Below are 12,177 nucleotides of genomic sequence, written 5' to 3'. Positions count from 1 at the left end.
CTAGAGAAAACCTAATTATTGAAGAAAATTTTTTTTCTTCCATCTAACTACGTACTAAATCAGATTCTCTGTTCTATTAATTGATCTGAGTGTCTCATTCTTATATAAACTTCTCTTTTTGTGGCCATCCACCCTCAAAAGCAGATCTTGAAGCTCTCGAGAGGCAATGTGGGAGCATTCCTTTGAAGTTATGTAATGTGGAGTAGGGGTGGGTGAGTTTCTTTTCCTTTGACAAGGTGGAACTTCCTGTCCTACCTTGACATCCAGATTTTATGTTGTATTGTACTTGTACTATAGGATTAAATGCTAACAGAAACAAGTTTTGTATTGTAATTGTCTTTAATTTTCATTGAACTTGTTTCAAATGCACAACTTTCTGAACAATGGGTGACATCGCTTCATGCCATGCTCTTAATTTTATCTAATATTAGTGTCCTAAATTTGAAAACCCAAGTAGGAGGAGTCAATCCACCAAATTAATGATTCCTTGAATAAGACACAATTAATATTTCTTGCGTGGTAATAAATTCCATTATTTGTTATGCTAAGCATGTCTGTTGTGTTTGGTTGTGTATTAATTGACTAGAAACTATATATGTGCTCTCTCTCTGATTCTCTGATTCTCTGAAACTATGCCAAGCTGTAAAATAATGAAGAGGAGAGATTAATAACTTGAGTCATGTTATGCCTATTAAATATGTATTATTATAATATGTTTGTTGGATGTGTAAAGGGAGAGATTTCATCATTTGTGTTGCCTGCAGGCAATGGCAGATCTTACAAGCCCTAAATGTATTTTAAAGACAAGAAAAAGTGCCCCAGGTTTACGTTTGGTGGATAAATGGGCGGTATATATCTTTTCCTTGCTTCTACTACACACTAACACACACACACACACACACACACACACACACATGTTCTTTCCAGTTGTATATTAATTTTGCAACCTTTAAGATTTGTATCAATACACTATAAATCCTGTCAAATGGATCTATTTGCAGAGGTGGAAATGTTTTGCAATTCATCATATGGTTCACTATCATGCTTCTATCCTGATTAAAACATCCCTACTTACTGCTAAGTTTTTACAGACATTCTTTGAGTTGATTTGTCCTGCATTTATGTTGCAATCTGTTACAGAATGCTTAGCTCTTTCTTTCTCTGATTGTCCTGCATCATATGCCCTACCAAATACAGTGATGATTGTTAAGTAAAAAATACTTGTACTCTAAAACTTACTTTTATTACTTAACAGATTATGACAATTGGATGGATTCATGAAAAACAAGGAGTAGCTATGTGTTTCTCTTTACTGTATTTTTCTCTAGCTTTACTCTAATAATATGTCATATAAATGTCTTGGGGTGAATATGGAGGTGCACCCTGGGGTGACCTATATATTGTCCCTTGTTTGGATGCTACCTTGTCGAATCTGACTTTTCAATGCAGTTTTTTTGTGGGGAAAAGATAATGGGTTGTTTTATCTATCTTGGAAAGTACATTAGTCATTTGAATGTCTTCCAAATATGTTACATATATATATATATCAGTTAGTGAACCTTGTGTATGAAATTGAAGCTTGGCCAAATTGGAAAAATATTCTATTAGTTAATTAAATATGTAGTAGATATGGGCCACAACACAGTTCGTTTGTTTGGTTTTGATTTCCTGCACAATATCTAGATATGCTAATATGGAGGGATCTAAATATGCTAATGTGGAGGGATAATGTGAATGGATATAACATGTGTTGATTTAGCTATCTCAAACACTTGTTTTGATTTAATAGCTCAAGCACTTGTTTTGATTTAGCTAGCTCAAATGCTTGACTTTTGGTGTTCTTCTTGTATGCTAGCCCAATTACCCATTCTGATTTTTTATTAGTGTAATTTTGTTTTATTAGTTTCTTATAATTGGTCTTTTCTTTTTGGCAGCTTAGGGACACTCAGCTATTGGAATTGGATGCTTGCTTATGAGAAGTATCAAATTGATTTAGTTGTGTTTGTTACTATAGGGCCTAATATATGCATTACTATTATATAGGGAAAACATAAGACATTATTGTACTTATGGAGCCTTATGTAATATATTTAATTGATTCTTTTGAGGATCATTTAATGAGATGTGTTTTACCATTTATTATTAACAACATTATATAATTTACTCTTGAAAGAAAACAAAAAAATGACATTGAAAAAATGCTATGGAAAAGCAATGAAAAGAACTATAATAGTATTATAAATATTAACAACACATATGATAGCATTTTTGGATAGTTATATAATTATTTAATGATAGCATTTTAGAAATGCTATGAAAAGTAGTATGATAGCATTTTATAAATGCTATGAAAAAGTAGTATGATAGCATTTTATAAATGCAATGAAAAAGTAGTATGATAGCATTTCTAAAACGCTATAAAATAGCCTTATAGCACTCCAAAAACGCTATAATAGACCTTTGATCTATTATTGCGTCGGCTGTCATAGCCCTTTGATATAAAAGGGCTTTTATAGCGTTTTTTGAGTGCTATAAAAGCCCTTTTGTGTTCTAGTGACAGTAAGCAAGGAACAAGTGTCTCTCTTGGGTTCGTTTTCTGCCCTTATCCTCAAGGACTTTAAGTGTTCGGTGAAACTATAACTATGTGCTCAAAAGTAAATATGTGATGGATTGGAAATTGTGTAGTAGGATGCAAAGAAAAGCTATGAACTTTAATATAAAAAGTATGAATGATCTGATTATCTTGAAATTGAGTAACAATGGTGGTTCGAACCACAAATCTCATACTAAAAACAAACTAAAATTAAAGGAAATTAAGCCTTAAAATTAAATCAATACTGAGAACAACAGGAATCTTAGCAGAACAAGGTTCTAAGATCTGAAGAAACTGAAGAACACGTTGTAATCGGGAACTTTGGATTTCTGGGAATTGAGTGCTGAAAAGTTGAGTTGTATTGTTGTTGAATGTGTTGAGAAAGAGATTTCTGAATGTTGATGCCTCCTTTATATAGTGATCAATCCCCTAAGGTTTAGGAAATCTTTTCCTTATTGCATTTGAACTCTTGTTGGTTTTCCTTCACGCCAAAGTCATCCACTTCTTGCCTTATTCAGACTTCCTAGTCCGCCAAGGACTCTCGGCAGTACTGGACTCTTCCTGATTAATCTCTTCGACTTAGGCCTCGACTGGATGGGCTTGCAGACTTGGGTAACTTAAACATTAATTGTGCTAACAGTTGGGCTTAGCTGTGACTTCGGCCCAGTGCCCAAAATAAGGTGTAAACAGATACTAGGTTTATTCCAAACCATTGACTCGATCAGTATGCCATGCATAATCATTGAAAATGGTAGAGAAAGTTTGACAATACTAGAGGGTGGGATACAGCTTTTTTGCGTCGACAAAATAAGGCAAGTGGAGAAATAGGAATGGAAATGGGCATACGACCACCCTTAATTATTTGCTACCTATAAATATATTATTTTTATTTTAAAAAGAACTCGATTCTTTTCCTAGCTTTAAGACCAAGAATAGAGAAATTTGATATGGACGTACCCCTTTCATTTGCTCACTTGACCCCCCTCCCCTCCCCAGCAAATATGTCTACAGAAATTCTCACTTTACCTCGATTAAAATTAAAGAATCTAAATTAAAATACAAAATTAATTATTAAAAAAAATACCTAGATGATACCCCACACAAATTAACCCCCAAACCACTCCCCTTTTACGACGACCCATCCTGGACATTGACGGCCACACCCTTTGATGCCAATGACACTAGTGAGAAAATCCAATGACACCAATGACACCTGTACTTTTGTCTAATTGCATGGATTGAGTTAGCAAATCCATTGTTTGAAAATTTGCCTCTAGTGAGAAAATCCATTGTTTGATATAAATTTATAGAGGAATGTTTAGCTGATGGTTGAAGAAAAGAAAGGGAAGTTGTTGTCTACGATGAGATTTGTCAGCATCATTGGTGTCGTACGGTCATCTGTGTCACAATTAGGTAGCCGAAAAAGGGGTAAGGTTTGGGGTTAACCTGAATTGGGTGAGGTAAGGTAGGGTATGTGAATTTTTATTTCAGATAATAATTATAAAGTCTACTTTTGGACTCTTACTTAATGACAAGCTAACCCACCTATTTTAGCCAAATGATAAAAAAAGGTCCACCTAATTAGTTTTAAACCCACCTTTAAAAAAAAAAAGGTTTCGGTCTCTCTCCCTCTTTGATCTTCTCCTACCTCTCTCTATTTCGATCTCTCTATGTTCTTTCTCTTCTCTCTCTCTCTCTCATTATTTGATATGCTCTCTCTATCATCCTCTGCTCACCCATCTTCTGTCGATCTATCTATATATCTATCTATCTATCTATCTATCTATCTATCTATCTCTCTCTCTCTCTCTAACTTCTTTTCACCATATCCCATCGCTAGAGCCTTGAAGGAGGCCGGCGACCTGTCGACCTCCGATCTGGAAGTATGGAGGCCGAAGTTTGTCGATTGCACGCACGTGATTTAGAGGTGCTCTACTGATAGTTACTGTTAGACAGTGACCATGATTTGTTACTTTTCAAATTAGGATTTTTTACTCCAAACACTTGAATTTTTTTGTTTTATGCTTTTTTTTTTTTACATGTTTATGCAGAAAAATATAGAAAATTTATATAAATTGCCTTTTTTGGGTGTTGCTACACAGTGAGAATAGTCATTGTTGAACAATAGGGACTATAATTTCAACTGTCCCATAGTGGCAATTATCTTGACGCGGAAAAAAAAAATTGTGCGCGTTGGACACAATTGGGACCTAATTTTTTATAGTAGGTCTTAAAAAAAGCCTATTTTCTATAATGGGTTTTTTTAAAAAAAATTCTTTTTTATTTTAATTAAAAGTTTTTTAGATTGCCTTAATTTAATTAAGGATAAAGTGAGAAATTTTGGTAAAAAAAATAACTGGGGGTGGGGTAAAGTGAGCAAATTAAGCGGGTCTATTTATAATTTCTTAAATGTTTTCAAATGTACGTCAACATAAAAGAGAGTTGAGGAAAAAAGTGAAGGGGTGTATTAAATAATGTTAATAATTATAAACCCCCTAGTTAGAGATAAAATCTCTCATAACCTCCACCCAAAATCTAACTCTCTTATAACCCCCAATCTTACACTTAATATTTTCCTAAACCCCCTAGTCAACTAATACCTAGTCAACTTTGACTCCCCATATTTTAATTTTCCAGTTTTACCCCTTTTGTTTTATTTTCATTTTCAGCCAACTAATACTCTCTCTCTCTCTCTCTCTCTCTCTCTCTCTCTCTCTCTCTCTCTCTCTCTCTCTCTCTCTCTCTCTCTCTCCTATCTGTTGCCTCTCTCCCCTCTGCGTCTCTCTCTCTCTCCCCGCTGCTGTCGCCGGCGCGTGCGCCGCCGTTTGGCGACGGTTGCCGGCGAGACCGGTCCCATCACACTCGCCTCTCCTTCCTCTTCCTCCCTATGCCCTCCACGTGCCGTGAAACTAAACGTCGACGCCAGATCGGGTCTAAGCAGATCTGAGCTCTCTCGCCGGCGATCCGTCAATTCCGGCGGCGACGAGGTGTCGGACCGGTTGGGTTCTTCTCGCCTCTTCCTCTTCTATCTATTCATGGCCTTTTCTTTCCCATAAAATCCACAGAAAACCAAATGCAGCCCGAAGTCCGATCGTCATCTCCGGCGGTGACTTCGCGATTCCGGCGACGTCGCAGCTGCTCTCCACTTCCAGAAGCTTCCTCTCGACGTGGTGAGTGTGATGGTGGTCTCCGATTCTCCAACTGACCATCGTGGACGGCGAATCGACTCCGAGAAGGTCCGAGACTTACTGCCGCCATTGCCGGCGATTCCGACGGCGGATTGAAGTGGTTCCGGTCCCATTCTTCTCCCCTCGACATTCTCTCTCTACTGGTATACAAATTTGTGTTCAATTGCCTCGAATTTCAAAAGCCCTAATTTGAAAACCCCAACCTCCGCTGCTGCCACTCTCGGAATTCGGCGGCTCCGACCACCCATGGTTAAGATTTTGGTATGAAAATGCTCATCTCTCTGAGTTCTTTATGTTTGTTAAATCAATTCTTTGATTTAGATAATGAGATTGAAATTCTTGTGAATCTGATTTATAAGTATATTTGTGAACTGATTTGTAAGTATGTTTGTAAACTATTTGTGAAATGTTGTGAAATCTGATTGTGAAATTGATTCACAAACATTTTTGAAATGTACAGTTTGCGAAATTGATTTTGTGAATCAATTTGTGAAATTCTTGAAATTAAACAGTTTCAGTTCGTGAAACTGTTTCACGAACTGAAACTATTTAATCAATAAATTAAGTAAATTTGTATATACTTATAAATCAATTTGTGAAATTCAGTTTCACCCCAAATTCAGTTCTAGCTTAATTATGTTAATCGGATAGAAATGTGGGTTTTTTAATTGATTTATAAGTATATACAAATTTACTTAATTTATTGATTAAACAGTTTCAGTTCGTGAAACAGTTTCAGTTCTGGAAACAGTTTCAGTTCGTGAAACATGAGTTTTAAATGAACTTTGAATGAAATTATGGTTCTGAAATATGATGAATCAAATTTGCAGGTAGAAACAGATCGAGGCAGTGGCGACTGTCGTGTACTCGTCGGGCGTGAGGTGATCGGACGACGTTGTATTGTTGGCCACTCCTCTCATCTCAATGACTTGTTGTATTGTTGGTTTTTTTTTTGATAAGGTTGCTGTGTTCTTTTTAGTGAAACGGAATTCAGTAAAGTTGTAACTGTTTTAGTGAAGTGTAATTGTTTTAGTAAAGGTGTAATTGTTTTTTAATTAAAGTGTAATTGCATTTTAGTCGAGGTGTAATTGTTTTATCACTTAATTCAGTTTCAGTAAGTGAATTCATAACTGAATTCTTCAATTTAGTGTAACTGAATTTCTGAAATTCAGTTTCAGTGTAATTGAATTCTTGAAATTCAGTTTCAGTGTAACTGAATTTTTGAAATTCAGTTTCAGTGTAACTGAATTTTTAAAATTCAGTTTTAGTGTAATGAAATTCAATTTCAGTGTTTGATTTTAGTTTTAGTGAAATATTGAGTTTTAGCAAAAACTTCAATTCCCAAAAAAAAAAAAAAAACAGTTTCACCAAAATACAGTTACAGTGACGTCAGCATGCGTCAGCGCGCGTCAGCATGCGTCAGAAGGGTAATTTAGGATTATAAGTTTTAGGGGGTTTTGAAAGAGTTTATAGATGGGTGGGGGTTTAGACAAATTTTTTTGGTGAGTAAGGTGTTTAAAATTAGGCACTATATTAAATATGGAACGTGGTGAAATTTATATATAAGCCTAGCTTATGTGAAATTTAAAAATTTAGGTTTATTCAATGTAGACCGTAAAGAGTTTATAAAGTTTCAATTAAGAGTTTCAAAGACTTTTAAAAAAACTATGAATTTAGAAAGTAGTATGGTAATAAAAAATTCATTAAATGAACTTTATAGCTTCTCCCTATGGATTTTTATGGATTTCCACATTCAAAATTCATAGATATTTTATCCCAAAACTTTTACAAACTTGGCAACTTCAATCACCAACCATTTTTTCTCCATTTTTTGTATCTCATTTTCGAACGTATTTTAGGGTGTAGAATTAGTGTTAGAGCTTATAATTAGGTTTTAACTTTTTTTTTGGTCAAATTACTCGATTTTTTTTTGTTACGGATTACTCTAATTTTTGGGATAAAGTAAGTGGTCCTTTAATTTCTTTAACAATCTCTTCAAAAACTCAAACCCTCTTGCCTTAATTACCTATTAGGATGTCTCTTTCATATATTATTATTAACTTTTTTTATTATACGAAAACATCATAATACAAATTTTCCCATTATTTATATTTCCATAAAAAGCTATTTAAATTTGAGAAATAAAGTAAAATAAAAATAAAAATAACTGAACAAAGAATACCAACTCATGCATGGTGGCTAGTCTCTCATCGCCCACAATGGTTTTAGTTTCTTATTTCTTTATTTTTTAAAAAATTAAAAAGAAAAATTAGAAAGTTTGAGGAACTTTTTAGGTGTCAGGTGTATTGAATGAATGTTTTTGTAAACTTTTTTAATTTTTGAAAATACGATTGTAAGAATTATGATTTATTTTTAGTAAACCAAACAAATTATAATTTATGAACTGTTTTAATTATAAAAAGTCACTCAAACTCTATGGGACTCAATATAGAATTTTGCAAATATCTACCATTTAACTAATTCTATACAAAAGCTTATCACTGAATTTTATGAACTCCATTGAAGCCAGTAAACAATTGTAAATTCCAAAACTCTGTAAAACTCGGGATAAATATATCAAAAATCTAAATGAAATACAACCCATTAGATTCTATACCAACTTCTATTTGGTGACAGCCCAATATTCGTTTTTGCTTACTTTCTGTAAGTAAGCATTGATTTTTCAACATCGGATAGTCTTCTAAAAAATCAAACACCAAAAAAGAAAGCTTCATTAACCAAATACTCAGCTATATACGTCGTTCAGAGTTGGATGGCAAATAAAATCATATTTCTTCTGTAAGTTGATGTGTATACTATATATATTTCCATGTCTTACAATGGAATTTAATGTGGTTGATAAAATCATCTCTTCTTGATACTAACACAATACGTTAATTACTCGAGTGACAACTAGTTTTCACTGCATATATAAATTGTACAACTCATGATCACAACCTTCGAAGGCCTTGCATGTAAAATCTAACTCTCATTGGAATCGAAGTTGGGTTGTCAATGTATATATACAATTCATTAATATTGTACTATATATTGTACTATATATGTGCCATAAACTAGCTAGGTAAGAGGAAAAAAGAGTAGGCTTTAAACTCTTCTTGATTGGAAAATGTATGGTAATAATATGAAAGAATAAATTTAATAGTTATACGCAATAATTGTTTCATTATATTTCCTCCTGTTTTTTTTTGTTTTTTATGCCTCATTTTGTTTATAAAATTTGGTGATTAAATTATTCTATAAGAAAACTCAAGATATAATAATTATTATTCAGATAAAATAAAAGATATAATAATAGTTATTTCATAATTTTCTGGAAAATGGACATGTGTAGTGATTACACAAATTATAGAAATAGTATAACAAAAAAAAAAAATGATCGAGATAGTATAATATATAACTTATACATAAAACATCACAAGTAAATATTTTTTAATTATATTAGTAATAAATATTTTAAATATTTAGATTTCATCAACAACTAATTCTTTTTAATAAAATGTATGAAAACTTAATATATAATAATAAAAAAATCAAAACATATAACTTTAAGATATAGTATGATTGATATATACTTTTAATATGTCGCAAAGATATGATTTATTATCACATGTTTTTTTAACAAAAACAATTATACCACATGTTTAAATATTAACAATACGAGCTTTGAATCAACTCTCAAGTTAAGCAATGGTGAGTATATATTAACTTCAGTTATTTTCTTTTTTACTAAATAAAATGAGGTAAGTTATTCAAGCCCAAAATATATATCCTTGTTTATATAACTAGTGTCTATAAACATTATAAAGCATTTAATATTCAAGACCAAAAATAGAGGAGAAAATATAACATTCTGGACCAGTGATTGTGGAGGCATGTATTTTACATATTTTATCAATGATTAAAAAGTTTTTATTGCAGTTTTCTAATTCCTAATGGCTCAGGTTCAAGTTAATGCAGTTATGTTTAGACCTACGGTGTAATATGGTAGCAATAAACTTGCTCGATTTGTTCCTTGAAAGCAAAGTACTTTTATTTGGTTAGAGGAAGGTCCGACGTGGTTAATAAATTATATAAATTTTGATCTTGTTCTACTCGTTTTGAGTTAATGAAATTTCTCATTATTCCAATAAAAAATGAATAAATGCAGTTCTCTCATCATACATCTTATGTTCCAAAGAAAATTCTTTTCTTTTTTCCTTTCTTTCCTTGCCCGCGCTTATACGTGAGCTATTCTCAACTTTGCGCATGAGCTATTCTCAACTACTAATTTATGTACCTGGCGTACGGGCCGACCCATACTAGCTAGGGTTTGCTCTTTTTAAATTTTTCATGTAATGAATGTACGAGGACCAAAATTGGCTTAAACAGGAAACTACAATTGAGATTTCTATGTAAACATTCTTCCTTTCCATGCAAGCGTAACTTATTACCTATTTTGCTTCCATGTTCAAATAAAACATAACTACTTAAAAAGCCGATGGATTCATTGTAACCACATAGTAAGGCTCAGTATAGAAGGTCGAAATGCATATCTGAATAATTAGCCGAAATCACATCATACTTGCAAATTCTGTGATGTACATAATAATTGTATGGCAAGCCTTGGCAAGAAAACTAAATCCCAGCCAAAGTCTAGTCATCGCTTTAATCGTTTGCTATTATAAAGAATATTACAATTTCGATTTGAGATATCTTTCCAAAGATGAATGATAAGGCATTAATTCAACCCTTAATAAAAAGGACTTCATCTCCCCCATTCTTTTCATCAAACACAAATTTTCTATGCTCGGGATGGGAGACCTTGAGGTAGAAGTAGGTGCTAATTCTGAGGCCTCTGTCATCCCAACCTCCTCAGAAGAACCACAACCACACAAAGATGGCTATGACAACAATATGAAAATGAAGAAGAAGGAGAAAGTTGTGAGTGAATCTGAGCCTGCTGAGGCAGTACTTGATGGATCATCAAGTTCTCCACTCCAACTCGATCTGAAGCTTTCCAACGCTGATGATTCGAGTACTCGTGGGTCAAATCTTGAACTGATTCTTTTCAACCCTGAGGCCAATCCAGGTTCCCAGAACCCGGGTTCGTCGTCTCACCCCATCGAGGTCCCTGCAGACGAGAACGATGCATCTGGTAAGAAGAAATCAGAACCTAGGGTTTTCACATGCAGCTACTGCAGGAGGGAGTTCTCTACTTCCCAAGCGCTGGGAGGCCATCAAAACGCTCACAAACATGAGCGTGCGCTGGCCAAAAGGCGTCAAGGAATGGATGCTATGACGGGTAGTTTTGGAAATTCACATTATCCTTCCTACCCGTACTCCACCCCCCTTTCCTCACACTCATCTCTCTATGGATCTATTTACAATAGGTCCTCTCTTGGTGTGAGGACGGACTCCCTGATTCACAAGCCTTCCTATCCCTGGTCCTCCTCAACCACCGGGTACGGCCGCTTCGGCGTTGGCAGTAGCGGCCTCCTCGGTGGTTCGGGGTGGCCTAGATCCAGCCTCTTGAACCCCACACCCTCTTTTGAGAGGCTGACTTTGGAGAACCTTGTTACTAGCAGGGGATTAGGGCTTGCAGGAACCAGCGCTTCATCATCATCAACTGGTGCACTTCGCAACTTTGGTCGTTCCACCCTTTCAACAACCAACTATGGTCGTTCCAACCTTTCAACAACCAACTATGGTGGTGGTTCCAACCCTTCAACAAACAACGTCCCAACCTGGCCAACCGGTGGTAATGATTTCCTCCGCCGTGTAGCAGGACAGCCTCCGAAATCTCACGACAAGGATGCTGCTGGACTTGATTTGTCGCTCAAGCTCTAATGGATTAATTGTTGTTGTTGTTGTTGTTGTCGTCGTAGTTGTTGCTGTGTTGTTCTATTTTATGTTGTTTTATGTGGTTGAAGTTTATTAGGATTTAGATTTTCATTCGAGTGAATCAGGATTTAGATGTTAGTTTGGTTTGAGTGCTTTCATTTGTATTTCCCCCACAGTTGCTCTGTGAAATACTGAAATGTTATGAAAGTTGGAATAAAATAAATTAATGCTGTTAGTTTTTCTTAATATTCGAATTAATTGATTCATCAGGCTTGACCCTTTACCCCATCTGTGGTTTGATATTATGTGTTACCAAAGTTTTATTATCCCTAGTCCTCAAATTTATGAGAAAACTTTTATCACTCTGCGTGTCAGTTTTGATTGCACCCCCCTAATAATTATGATTGTTAGTATAAATCTCTCATGAATTTGATTTTTCATATTTAATGGCCTGGAAATTCTATCTCATTTGATCATGGACAAATTAATTGATTGCTTTCAAAACATAGATCTTGATGATTAAAGCTGACCATGATTAAAGCTAAAGCTGATCTT

At 34.5% G+C, this 12,177-nt stretch overlaps 1 protein-coding gene across 1 annotated transcript; it reads left to right on the top strand.

Annotated features, from left to right (window-relative positions):
• Window positions 1–10,593: 10,593 nt before the first annotated feature.
• On the top strand, window positions 10,594–11,628 carry LOC147291592 (uncharacterized). The gene has a single exon (XM_086235983.1). The coding sequence runs from the start codon at window positions 10,594–10,596 to the stop codon at window positions 11,626–11,628; it is 1,035 nt and encodes a 344-aa protein (XP_086092109.1).
• Window positions 11,629–12,177: the final 549 nt, after the last annotated feature.

This window comes from Dryas octopetala, chromosome 3 (assembly GCF_963921425.1).
Source record: "Dryas octopetala chromosome 3, drDryOcto1.1, whole genome shotgun sequence".
Taxonomy (NCBI): Eukaryota; Viridiplantae; Streptophyta; class Magnoliopsida; order Rosales; family Rosaceae; genus Dryas; species Dryas octopetala.
This window is presented reverse-complemented; position numbering and strand designations above follow the sequence as displayed.

What these genes read in the sequence shown, in the direction of transcription:
- LOC147291592 (XM_086235983.1), top strand. Translation starts at nt 10,594, where the DNA reads ATGGGAGACCTTGAGGTAGAAGTAGGTGCTAATTCTGAGGCCTCTGTC.